At 45.9% G+C, this 13,305-nt stretch overlaps 2 protein-coding genes across 2 annotated transcripts in view; one reads left to right on the top strand and one right to left on the bottom strand.

The window, feature by feature from the left end:
- Positions 1–2,029: 2,029 nt before the first annotated feature.
- defbl3 (defensin, beta-like 3) lies at positions 2,030–2,834 on the bottom strand. The gene is made up of 3 exons (XM_076281637.1): positions 2,780–2,834; positions 2,362–2,473; positions 2,030–2,051 (listed from the first exon to the last, which is right to left on the bottom strand). The coding sequence occupies exons 1-3, from the start codon at positions 2,832–2,834 to the stop codon at positions 2,030–2,032; spliced, it is 189 nt and encodes a 62-aa protein (XP_076137752.1).
- A 1,937-nt stretch (positions 2,835–4,771) lies between these two features.
- Positions 4,772–13,305, top strand: part of abcg1 (ATP-binding cassette, sub-family G (WHITE), member 1) — a 28,433-nt gene continuing 19,899 nt past the window's right edge. Inside the window, exons 1-2 of the mRNA XM_076282909.1 lie at positions 4,772–4,952; positions 5,929–6,172. Coding sequence (XP_076139024.1) covers positions 4,890–4,952; positions 5,929–6,172 — 307 coding nt within the window. The 5' untranslated portion in view covers positions 4,772–4,889. The remainder of the gene's footprint in view (positions 4,953–5,928; positions 6,173–13,305) is intronic.

Genomic DNA, 13,305 nt, shown 5'->3' with positions numbered 1-13,305 from the left:
TACAGTGTTTTGCTGTACCCTGGTTTAACCCCGTCAATATCAGCATCAGTAGTACAGAGGAAGGCATCATGTAAGCTGAAAAAAGACAAGTGACCAATGTGCCTCTACATTTAACCGGTCAACCCAGGTAATCTCAAATTGCGTAAAACCTTATTGCATACCTGGAGAAAATGTTCCCATAGTGCCAAGACAAACAAATGAAAAAGATGACCAGTGGGAAGCCAATTCAAGTAAATCCCATTAAAGGATCAACAGGCCTTGACACTAATTAAAATCAGCTCGGCTTATCCCTCCAGCCTGGACCCAGCCACAGATACATGGCAGCAGTACAGGTGATGCTGCTCGCCCCAACGGATGTGCTTGTTTATTAGTCATGTAGTCTCGTTGGCATAAGTAGATAAACATGCAGGGATTATTCTGAAACTGTTACCAGTCCAACCCCCTGCTCTAACCCCCGCAACCCCCCCCCCCCCACACACACACACAGCACCACACCCCCAGGCCCCACACACACACACACAGCACCACACCCCCAAGCGCCCCCCCCCCCCCCCACACACACACACAGCACCAGGCCCCCCCCCCCCCACACACACACACACAGCACCACACCCCCAGGCCCCCCCCCCCCACACACACAGCACCACACCCCCAGGCCGTCACGGGTTGGTCTGTGTGTTGGCGTGGCGGCAGCAGACATTGTTGTGGATGTAGAGAACAAAACTCCAGTAAACAGGTCTGTGTGTGGCGGGGGTTGGGGGGCCGCGGCCCCATTGTGACAGGGGCTCGCTCTGCTGACCGCACAGCTGAGGTACAAAGATGGAGTGATCGCCCAGAAGACAATGCGGCGGCCGTGCGCTCACTCGCGCTTGTTGACTGGCTGGACGCATCCCTGCCCCGTAACCTTTGCCACACCGCACCAGGCCCAGCTCACCCGCCCATGTCTGCTGGGGCTGTGGCAGACATCTGGTCAAACAGGCATCTGTTCAAACACTGAAAAGGCTACTGCGTCCTTGCTAAAGCTAACTAATATTGTAGTTATTTAAGTCCCATTTCCCCCACTACTATCTCAATAATCTAGTGTTGGACTAAAAGTCGAAGTCTAGAAAATGATAGGTGCAAATGTGAATTAATGACTCATAGTCCACTTCACAGTTTTTGTTTTCAATCAAGTAAAGTCTGTCATGTAAACAAATGATAGGTTGTGCAGGATGTTTTAACAGTTAGGTACGAAAGCTCTTGCCAAAACTATGTAATCACACTGAAAATGTCAGAACACAAGCTGAACTTAATTTATAAGTCTTAAGTCAAACAAGCAACGTAGATTCTACAATGCTCACCGAAATGCATTCCCATAATGCAATACGTCTCTGCTGACTAGAAGCAGACTCAGGCAGGAGCTGTCTGACTCACTGAACGGGCTCTCCAGGGTGCATAACTGGGTCAGTTTACTTTGTTATTGTGCTGCATCCCAACAATGCGGTGCACCAGACCGCCATTAGCACAGAGCTTATTCAGTCCGTCAGTGTCCAAAGTAGAAGCCATGACACCTGGTGCAAAGTCACAGTGCTGTCACTTTCACTGGACCACCATCACAAAGTTCTTCACTTGTGTGTGTGTGTGTGTGTGTGTGTACGCACGCTTGCATCTTTTTTGGGTGTATGTTTCGACACACATACAAAACGCAGGCTGCTGTATGTTGAAGAAAACTTCTCCAAACATATTACTTATTGTCACTCTTTTATTGATAGTATAGTCAGGAATACAAGTCAACAATAACAGTATCAGATAGACATGATGACCGTTACATACTAGGCGAGTAGGAGCTAAGTAGGTGAAACTACTACTTGAGATATTTGAGTAGATTGGCCCAGAATCTGAAATCTCAAAGCAAGTAAGGGAAGACTGAAGTCTCCTTTGTGAGAGACATGATTTTTAACATGATAAATGAAATCACGGCAAACGATTCAGATCACACTCAGATTGGAGAGATGGGGCCTTGTGTGGAACGCCATGTTGCCAGCCTCCGTTAGAAACGCAAAGCACAGCATCTGGGGATGAGACACATCAACACAACACGAGGAGGATAAGAACTCCAGGAAATCCAACGTCAGAAAAGAAAAAAAAAATATTTTACAGAGCTGAGGAGAAATTTCTAAGCAAATAGCAATGGAAGTGCTTCAGCCAAACACCAGTGACCTATGGGAAGAGAAGAGGAATGTTTTGTTTTGTTGCTTGAGGCTTGAGGTGTATGGTGTGAGTGTGTGTGTGTGAGTGTGTTGTGTGTGTACGAGTGTGTGTGTGTGTGTGTGTTGTGTGAGTGCGTGTGTTGTGTGTGTGTAGGGGGGGGGGGGTGAATACCTATATCTGCGTGGACAGCCGTGGTAGCCCACCATGTACTCCTGGGCATAGCAGTACTTTCTGCAGAGTCCTCTGTAGCCACAGGTCCACACTTGAACGTCAGTGTCACTTGCTGAGGAGAAGAGAAAAGGAACATTAGAGTAAAAAGCTGGCCAAACCAGCCTACAGAGGCATAGGCTGCCTGCATCAGGAAACCAAACACCCACCAGATGGGACATGTCTACCTCACTGAGTTTAGGGGGGTTAACAGAGAACACAATCACCTTGGGGCCACCGAAACATTCACTTTCTCTCTCACTCTCTCTCTCCCTCTCTGCGTGTGTGTATTTGTGCATATGTGTGTGATGTGTGTGTGTGTGTGTGTATGTGTGAAGCGACTAAGCTGTTGGATAAGTGCTTTGGTAGAGTGCAAAGATACCTTCTCCCACTGTCAGCAGCAGCAGAATGAAGATGGCCAATCCCACAGCCCCCATTATGTTCCCCTTGGTCCCCCTGACATCTCAGTCTGCCTGGCTGACCACGCCACAGGCTCTGCCTGCATTTATACGCTATTTCAGCGCCCAGGGGGGAGGGGTCGCTGGACACCACTGGACCCAATCAACACGAGTCACCTACAGCACTCCTGTGGTTTGTTTTGTCCGTCTGTCTTGCAGGAGACGCTCTCCTGTGGTCTGGATCTCTCCAGGCTGTCCAGGGCATGAGTCTGTCTGTGTGTGAGAGAGACTGTGTATGTGTGTGAGTGTGGGTTTGTGTCAGAGAGAGAGAGTGTGTGTTTGTGTGTGTGTGTGTGTGTGTGTGTGTGTGTGGGTGATTGTTTGTGTGTATGAGAGAGAGTGCGTGTGTATGTGTGTGTGTTTGTGTGGGTGTGTGTTTGTGTGAGATTGTTTGTGTGTGTGTGTGTGTGTGTATATAAGTATGTGTGTGTATACATGTGTGTGTGTGTGTGTGTGTGTGTTTGAGAGAGAGTGCAAGCATCTAGGGCAAAGTGAACAGCAGTCCGGGGGTAGAAGAAGGAGGATAACAGTACAAATGGAGTGTTTGTGTTTGTCAGACTTTATTATCATCTGTTTATGGTTAACCTGGAAGATCACAGTTGTTTTGTGTGTGTGTGTGTGTGAGAGAGAGAGAGAGAGATATGTATCTCTCCATGTTATTCACTGTACATTGCTCAAATTGGGTGTGCTTGAAATGTATGTGATGTAGATAATCTTTTGATACGATGGCATATTAAGTTATAATCTTACATAAATCAACATCCTGATATTTCATTCATAAAATGTTTTGCATCATTCATGAATTTAAATGTTTGTGATGTTTGCAGCAACATCTCACTTATCTAGACATATCTCATGTGTGATGTTTTGCAGTAGCTGTCATATAGTGTAATAGCTACAACAGACACTACCACATCAGTGTACAGGTAGTGGTGTGGCACATCAGTGTACAGGTAGTGGTGTGGCACATCAGTGTACAGGTAGTGGTGTGTCGCTGAGGAAGGCGACGGGCTCATCAGTAGAACTGATCCAGTGTGTCCACTGCAGTGGTGGAGCCAGCAGCCGTATCACCACTGAGGCACATGCACAGCCTTGTGACTACACCACCAGCAGCCCTCCTGCTGCAGAACGCGGGAGAGAAATCATCCCCCAAAAAAAGATATAAGGAAAACACACACACACAAGGGAGTGAGGGAGGGGAGTGAGATTGTGCTATATTTAGACTTCTCGGTCTTTGAAATGCAAAGGGTGTGTTTACGCTCTGAGGTAAAAATTATCTTCCAAAATGCGGGTATACAACAGACGTTTCTATGACCACGATTCTGAATTTGGATCAGTTCACGGAATGGGATGACAAGGAATGACAATGTAGGCTACTTGTGATGACCAACAGTTCATGCAAATATGCCTTTACAGTGAATCTCCACAAGGTGGCGCGTATGTATTTCACGTGCGTCATTGTTGCAGCCTCGTTCCATGCTTGCACCTGCTCCTTTTTTGTGCTGAGGTAGTACCAAGTTTTTATCAGGTCAAAACTGTACATTCAGATTATCCAATGATACCAATGGTTTTCAGAACTAGGCAGAAATCACACCTTCATGTCTGATATCTGCTTGCAGTAATCTGCATGTTTAGCCTACCTGGCTTGGATAGACTACAACCTTATTCTGACCATTCAAGCCAATTATGTCCAATATGCGCCATAAATGAAAGCAATGCAATGAAAGTATTGTGAGGACATTGATGTATATGTTCGAATAGTGGTTTTCAGTGCCGCGTTGAGTTGAGACACATGCTTTCTGCTGCTCCCGCCCCTTCTCCGTCCAAGCGCCAGTCGGCAGCGGTACAGTATGTGACGTCACCGTACAAAACACCGGGAGCAGGTTGACCGCTTGTAAACAATAACAGAGCGACTTCTTTCGGCAGAGCAGGCTGCAGAGGACTGAGGTGTATGCGGGAATAGTTTATCAACGACACCGGATGCTTTTGACTTGATACATCTATTTGGTTTAGTCAACTGCACAATTGAAAGGAATGGCCTGTCTGATGGCAGCCTTTTCAGTGAACAATACTACGGTGACCAACTCCATCATAATGGTAAGTGAATAATATCAATTATTCTTTGAATGACACTTTTGAATGACACTTTTACCAAGTATGAGATTTTAGTTGAGACAAGCACTGTGCATCAGACTTGAACCTATCCATCATGTATCCAGCAACATGGTGCCAGAAATAGCCTACCTATACTGAACCAAGTGAACGGGAGTAACCTCCTCTGCAAGTACTCTGAATATTAAATCAGTGTGTGCATGTGGCAAAACCAATGTTCCAACACATAATAACAAAGCAAATGGAATTTGCGCTTTTAGTCAACTGACACGGACGTGTTTAGCCTTGTACTTTGACAAATGCTGTAATACTCTGAAATGTTTTTAAAATGTGGAAAACATGGAATGAGAAATATGACAAGACGTGTTCGTAAGTTTTATTAAGTACAATTTACTGACTGTGTGTGATCAGTGAATGAAGATTGCATTTCGCAAATTTGTGTGTGTGTGGTTGTCATTACGCGCGACTAACCACTAAATATACGGTGGCAGTTTTTGCCTACATATACCATTGCAATAATGCAGGCTATTTTGAGAAACTGACCACATGTTCCAGAGAAGAATCTGTGGAATTTATGTATTTCCAGACAGATAAATAATATACAGCAAGCAACGATTTCACATTGGACGTGGTATTATTTTACGCACGGTCTGCTGGCTTGGGTGTCCTATAGTAACCCTGTCAGCCCTGGGCTCTGTGGATAGAGACGGATTAGACTATCCTTTTATACATGCAGATGCCACATTCCAAAGAACGCTGCATTAAAGCCAGCGCTAAAGTTAACCATCTGCTTGGAAAAGCATTTTCAAGCTTTTGAGGCAATTCAGACTTTGTATTCTATATTTGGTGTTGTTTATCAGCTCAAAAATCATCATCATCTTATCTCTTGTATGTCCACCAATACTAATTCCATGGTCACTGAATCATCAGTAACGTGTGTGTATTTCACTCTCACTCCTAGAACACCAACGGGCCACCTGACTTAATGCTGGATCCTAGGACTGTGTGTGTGTCCATTGATGACATGGTGTCCAACCATGTAGGAGGTCAGCACACGCCTCTGTTGCATGGGCACCTCAAGAAAGTGGAGAATAACCTGACAGAAGCGCAGAGATTCTCCTACCTTCCACGCAGACCAGCGGTCAACATCGAGTTCAAAGACCTCTCGTACTCGGTCCCCGAGGGACCATGGTGGAGAAAGAAAGGTAACGTCTTGTCTCACTAAACGATCATCAATATACAGTATCAGTAGTCCACCAACACACCCACATGCACATTGGCACTCTTTAAAGACAAGAGCATGTGCTCTTACATTCAAATTCCTGCTTAGTTGCATTCAAATTCTTACTAATTGTCCCGAATGGCAAGCAATTGCATCGTCAGCAAGCAACTTTAAAAGAGAGTGTATAATTTGTTTGTTTATTTTCTTTTTCTGGAAGGCGAGTTTCCCTTTGGGGATGAACACACGTAATGCTTGTAGAGGCCCAAAGGCTGTGGTCAGATAAGCAGACACATGCTGCGTACTCCCAGGCAGCAGATAGAGCAGGGTATGGACAGATACAAGTGGGAGTTGCAGAGAAGGCTGGAGGCTCTTCTGAGTTTAGTTCTTTGATATAAGATACCAATATAAGATACCAATATAATAGCAAGCATTAAATAAACTTAATAACAGACATTGCGCAAAACTATTGAGGCTGCATCTCTTATAAAGCTTGTTTATCTGCACGTGTAAGTATTTAAACGGAATGAATAATTCAATGAACTAATCTCACATTGGATCCCATTCTGACTCCTGCCAATATTTTGATTGCTGTCGACATTTTGGCAAATGTGTAACCGTGTTTAAAACATTCTCCAATCTCACATGGATTTTGTGGGCATAGTATTACGCAATAAGGTGATTTCCCCACAGGATAATTATACATACTGTGAATGCGGATTTTCAGGTTTTTTTTTTTTATCGCAAATAGCTAGTGGATTGGATTGGTTTTCCTGGAGCTGTTTTTCTCCCAGGACTGACCCAACATGTAATGAAATGGACTGCGGATCTCATGCTCCGATTTCATGCAGCAAAAATCAGCTCTGTGATGTAGAGATCCTATGGCAGAGAGGTAAAACGAGACGCTTGAAAAATAGCCTGCTAGTCTATTATCTTGTCATCTTAGGGTATCTAGACACAGCACTGTGTAAAAGTAATGTATCGTTGTGACATTACATATTTACATTGCATATTGCATATTTAGACAGTAAGTATTTTCCATTTGGCACAAAAACATACAGAACACACAAAGGCTATATTTGTCTTTATTTCTCATCCCAAATCTCAGTGAGCTTTAGATACAAATGAATCACCATGGTCATCAACTCCTCCGCCTTTTCCAGTTAATGCTATCATTAAGCTATTGTTTACTTTCAGCTTATTACATAAGCCAAGCAGTCTGAAAAAAGTGATAATTAACACATCCTTTTCATGGGACAGTAGCTTCTGAATACAGAGTTCTCCTCAAAGTGTATTTGGGAAGGGAGTCGAGGCGGTTGTGTTGTTCTTGACTTGGGAAGGGAGTTGAAGCGGTTGTGTTGTTCTTGACTTGGGAAGGGAGTTGAGGTAGTTGTGTTGTTCTTGACTTGGGAAGGGAGTTGAGGTGGTTGTGTTGTTCTTGACTTGGGAAGGGAGTTGAGGTGGTTGTGTTGTTCTTGACTTGGGAAGGGAGTTGAGGTGGTTGTGTTGTTCTTGACTTGACGCAAGAGCACATCTGGATGCTGCAGTAGCACTCTTCACTGGAGGGGTGTTCTGTGCAGCTGCCGTGCTCTGTGCTCATTAAGACAGCCATCTGGACCTCTTTTCAGCTCTTCCTCTCTCTTGCTCTTTCTCTTTTCTCTCCCTCTCTCTCTCTTTCTCTTCCTCTCTCTTGCTCTTTCTTTTCTCTCTCTTTTGTCTCTCTTTCTCTTCCTCTCTATTGCTCTTTCTCTTCTCTCTCTTTTCTCTCTCTTCCTCCTCCTGTCTGTCACTTCTGTCCTGTGTCCTCTTACTGTATATCTAGTCCGTGTTGGGCTTTTGCTTTTTCCGATCGGCAGCACATCTCCTCTTTCACTCCCTGTCTGTCTAGCCTGACCGGTGCCAAATCAGCGAAGCTTCTTAGGTTTGGGACACGCTGACCTTTAAAGGAGATCTTTTCCTTGGCTGTGATGCCAGGGCAGATCTGACCAGTTGACTCTGGACCTGTTATGGCTCTGATATGGTCCTGATACGGCCCTGATGACCCTGATATGGCTTTAAATCCGATCAGGCAGTTCAGATAGAGCCCTGATGTGGACCTCATGTGGCTCTCATATGGCCCTGATGTGGACCTCATTTGGCCCTGATGTGGCTCTCATTTGGCCCTGATGTGGACCTCATATAGCCCTGATGAGGCCCTCATATGGCCCTCGTGGCTCTCATATGATATGGCCCTGATGTGGCCCTCATATGGCCCTGATACTCCATAGCTGGGATGCGATGTGGTGGATAACCAGCTCTGGGTCAGTTATGGACCAGATTTCAGAGTTGGCAGAAACATTACAGCAGAACGTGCAGTTAGCGTACAAATACCTCTTATGCCTGCAATTTATTTTACACTCGTGGAACCATTAATATGAATATCAAGAATATCATGAATATCAAGCTTAATGCATCATTAATATGAATATCATGAATATCATGAATATCAAGCTTAATGCATCATTAATATGAATATCACGCTTAATGCATTATTAATATGAATATCGAGCTTAATGCATCGTTGATGTCCCCATCGGTTGCCCAGTCCAAACCAAAGGGCTGATGCTGAATGAGACATGGATGCCGTTCTTATTTGAATGATCTTAAAGTATTATTACTGTATATAATCACAAAGATTTTTTTCTTTATCTTATACATCAGCAATAATTTGATGTATTCATTGGCAATCAAGCTGATTTGTAAAATTGTGTAATTGTCTTACAAATTGGATGTAAAAATGCTGTGTCATCATGTTTGGCTTTCTCCAGTATGAACGGGTCTCATAATTTTAATAGCAATGATTAAACCACCTGCAGCTAAATGCTCATTTGGGACTTATCTGTGGTTTCAGTCTGGGAGCACAACTCCATGCTGTGGTGATAACAAGCTGTGATTATCATGGCCATTAAAGATTCATGAGCAGAGGTTATCATGGTCCGCCGCCAGCACTGGTGACTCTTCCTTCTGACATCTGTCTTAGCTGCCCAGGTTTATTGACCTTCGATGGACCCTGTGGCAGTGATGCGCTTGGCCTTAGTCTCACGTATGCTGTGTGAGCTTTAGTGCTCTGAGGCTAAATGTGATCGCCATGACTCACACACACACACACACACACACACGTACGCACGCACGCACGCACGCACGCACGCACACGTGAAGAAAGAAAGAGAGTGGCCAACGCTGAACTGAACAGGAAGGCGGGACCGGTTTAATGCTCTGCTCTAGTGTGCTCTGCTCTGCTCTGCTCTAGTGTGCTGTGGTGTGCTCTGCTCTGCTCTGCTCTAGTGTGCTCTAGTGTGCTGTGGTGTGCTCTGCTCTGCTCTGCTCTAGTGTGCTGTGGTGTGCTCTGCTCTGCTCTGCTCTGCTCTGCTCTGCTCTGCTCTAGTGTGCTGTGGTGTGCTCTGCTCTGCTCTGCTCTAGTGTGCTGTGGTGTGCTCTGCTCTGCTCTGCTCTGCTCTGCTCTAGTGTGCTGTGGTGTGCTCTGCTCTGCTCTGCTCTGCTCTGCTCTAGTGTGCTCTAGTGTGCTCTAGTGTGCTGTGGTGTGCTGTGGTGTGCTCTGCTCTAGTGTGCTGTGGTGTGCTCTGCTCTAGTGTGCTGTGGTGTGCTCTGCTCTGCTCTGCTCTGCTCTGCTCTAGTGTGCTGTGGTGTGGGGTCTGCTTGGTGGAGGTCAGAGTAAATACACACAACACACCCCCTGGGGCTGTTCTACGCCAGCCTGCTTGACCACGCATCCTGCTAGCCTGCCCCATATGTGGCATTGGCGCTAACTGACCACGCATCCAGCTAGCCTGCCCCATATGTGGCATTGGCGCTAATTGACCACGCATCCTGCTAGCCTGCCCCATATGTGCCATTGGTGCTAATTGACAATGCATCCAGCTAGCCTGCCCCATATGTGCCATTGGTGCTAATTGACAATGCATCCAGCTAGCCTGCCCCATATGTGCCATTGGCGCTAATTGACCACGCATCCTGCTAACCTGCCCCATATGTGGCATTGGCGCTAATTGACCACGCATCCTGCTAGCCTGCCCCATATGTGGCATTGGCGCTAATTGACCACGCATCCTGCTAGCCTGCCCCATATGTGGCATTGGCGCTAATTGACCACGCATCCTGCTAGCGCTGCATGGGTGACGCTCTCGTCTGTGTAAGGGAGGATGTGGTCAGAGCAGAACCTGTTGCCCCTCACATCCTGCCCTGGCGCTGCGGTTCATCGGTTGATGTTCTCTCACAAATGAAATGCCCCACAGTGCCAGGTGCTTTTGAAGCTGTTCCTCTCAGTGACTCCTTTAGTTCCACAGTGCCAGATGGTTTTGAAGCAGTTCCTTTCAGTGACTCTTTAACTGACAGCACTTTAGTTCCACAGAAGTCATGGGTTTGATTGCCAGTTGATGCACATAGTGGCAAAATGGATACCTTGCCTGTGTTGTTAGTCACTGTGGATGAGATTGTCTGCTAACTAAATAAATGAGTAGCTTTTTTTCAGCCTCTCTGGAAACGTCTACGGAAAGGCTTTTTGTTTTTCACCTTGCCACCACAGACACTCCAGAGACAAAACTTGGCACCGACGTTCTTGACTTGCCTTGCAATCGAAAACCGACGTGCCCAACACATCTTTGCAACCCACACGCGACGCGAGGAGGAAAGTGATCGAGGGCTTCAGTCAGACTGCGACAGCAAGCAGGCAGAGTGAGGCAGCCAGGCTCTGCGGGCGCTGCTCAGACGGTTACTATCGGTCAACAAACTGCAGTAACCTCAGAGCGTGGGGGTGGTGGAGGAGGAGGGTGGAGGGGGGGAGGGTTAAGAGGATGGAGCGATGAGCTGTGCACTTGTTAAGATAAGAACTGAAAGAGGAGATGCCGCGCAGGAAAAACAGCACGCTCATCGACATTCTCATCGACATGCTCATCCACAGTTTTCTTTTGTTTTTCTTTCTGTTTTACTGCAACGCTGGTCAGTTACAGGAGAGGAAAATGTCTGACTATGCTCGGCCTCTTTTAGGCGCACGTATGGTCTGGATAGTAGTGCCTAATCCTGAGGCATCTGTTCCTCGCAAAGCATCGCAGAAACAAAACATGAAATCTAGTTCACACATAGCGCAGCAACCCACATGGGTCTATATTGTCATGCAAAGTCTTGATAGAGACAAATAAAATTATCTCTGCCCTGGATTTGGATGTTACATTACGGAGCATTTTGCGTGGTTGTGGATTGGCTGCAGATGGGTGTTTACTCTGGCTGGCCGGCGGTCTGGGTATTATTGAGTGACCCTCTGGGCCACCAGTGTGTCAGTGTTGTGTTATGTTGTGCCGACCTGACCTCTGTCCACAGCTCATCTGTCGGCAGCTCTGAACGGGAGATCGCTCCCCAGCCATTAAATAGACATGTGGTCAGCAGGATCATCAGGCCAGATTAATGCTGTCTCCTGTGAACCCAAAATAAATTGGGTTTTGTGCTTTTATGTTTGTTTTGTTTTTAAGTCTTTTTTTTCTCTGATACTTCTCTGGACATCTCTGGTATCTTCCTGGTGTAAACAGTATGTGAAGTGTAGAAAGGTGGTGGCCTATGTACAACAGGTACAAACAGGTGCTGTATGTGGATGTTTATGACAGTCAAATGGAACCAAATTCATTGACTTTCTCCAACTAGTTTTGATTTCAGTGTTAATAATTCAGTATGTGTGTGTGTGTGTGTGTATGTGTGTGTGTGTGTGTGTGCGTGCGTGCGTGCGTGCGTGCGTGTGTGTGTCTGTGTGTGTGGGTGTGTGGGTGTGTGTGGGTGTGTGTGTCCTCTGTATTCTCCATTTGAATCCAGTGGACACACACACTGTCCTCCTATTCTTTGATGATGTGAATGTTTTTATAGAGCATTTCACAGGATTAATATTCCCAGGACTTACACCCATAAGCTGATGCACTTGGCCATGTGTTGGTAAAAAAGCCAAATAAATGTGTAAGGTCTCGCTTGCCGGTTTATAATAGAATTTGCTGCACTGAATCACTTAAAAGTGCAGCGTTGGCATGGATTTGTCAATTTCGGCTGCTGTTCAAAATGCAGAGTTGAGTCACTAAGGCATGTCATTTGCCCTGGCACCATGGATAGCCTTTCTCTCTCTCTCTCTCTCTCTCTCTCTCTCTCTCTCTCTCTCTCTCCATCTCCCTCTTGGATTTCTGCCAGTCTGTTTGTACCCAGCTGATGCTGGGCGTTTGAGGTGGGTGCCCACTTAATGCCGTGCAAATGTGATAGCTGGACACTGTCCACAGGCACGCTAACTCGTAAATTGTATGTAACTGGAAGAGAGAACAGGAGCAAGACTGACATAGGAAATCTGTGGTGAATGGACCCAAACTAGACTCTGTGGTGTATGGACCCAAACTAGACTCTGTGGTGAATGGACCAAACTAGACTCTGTGGTGTATGGACCCAAACTAGACTCTGTGGTGAATGGACCCAAACTAGACTCTGTGGTGAATGGACCCAAACTAGACTCTGTGGTGAATGGACCCAAACTAGACTCTGTGGTGAATGGACCCAAACTAGACTCTGTGGTGTATGGACCCAAACTAGACTCGGTGGTGTATGGACCCAAACTAGACTCTGTGGTGTATGGACCCAAACTAGACTCTGTGGTGAATGGACCCAAACTAGACTCTGTCTGTGGTCCTTGATTCTTACTCAACACATCTTTTGTCATATTCACCAAACTGCTTAAGGCATTCTATAGCTGTCCATTGGTTACAGAAGCTCACACGTTTGTACTCTGGCCCTGTACATTGGAAGCCAAGATGATAGATAGTTAGATAGATAGATAGATAGATAGATAGATACTTTATAGCTCAAGCTGAACCAATTAAAGGGTTGTTTCAGGACCACTTAAGGGGAAGGTGTAATTTGATTGGCAGTTGAACCGTTTTTGATCAATAAAGCTTGTGGCAGTATAGCCAATTCCACTTTTGTGTGGTCTTTAATGGGACAGCTGATCTGAGGGCAGTTTGTTCACCCTGGCGTATCATTCTCCCGTAGCGTGAGGGAGGAGGAAATCTGTTCCCGGGAGGCCTGGCCTGTCCAGGTTACGTT

Source organism: Alosa pseudoharengus, unplaced genomic scaffold, assembly GCF_046254945.1.
Source record: "Alosa pseudoharengus isolate Yale_2024_CS ecotype anadromous, Long Island Sound unplaced genomic scaffold, YU_APseudo_1.1 YU_APseudo_1.1_scf_13, whole genome shotgun sequence".
NCBI lineage: Eukaryota > Metazoa > Chordata > Actinopteri > Clupeiformes > Clupeidae > Alosa > Alosa pseudoharengus.
Note: the sequence above shows the minus strand (reverse complement) of the source record. Positions and strands in the feature narration are given on the sequence as shown.

What these genes read in the sequence shown, in the direction of transcription:
- defbl3 (XM_076281637.1), bottom strand. Translation starts at nt 2,834, where the DNA reads ATGGGGGCTGTGGGATTGGCCATCTTCATTCTGCTGCTGCTGACAGTG. An exon ending in GCTGCTGACAGTGGGAGAAG is followed by an intron (nt 2,474 to 2,779) that starts GTATCTTTGCAC and finishes TCTTCTCCTCAG; the next exon opens with CAAGTGACACTGACGTTCAA. An exon ending in GGCTGTCCACGCAGATATAG is followed by an intron (nt 2,052 to 2,361) that starts GTATTCACCCCC and finishes TCTCATCCCCAG; the next exon opens with ATGCTGTGCTTTGCGTTTCT.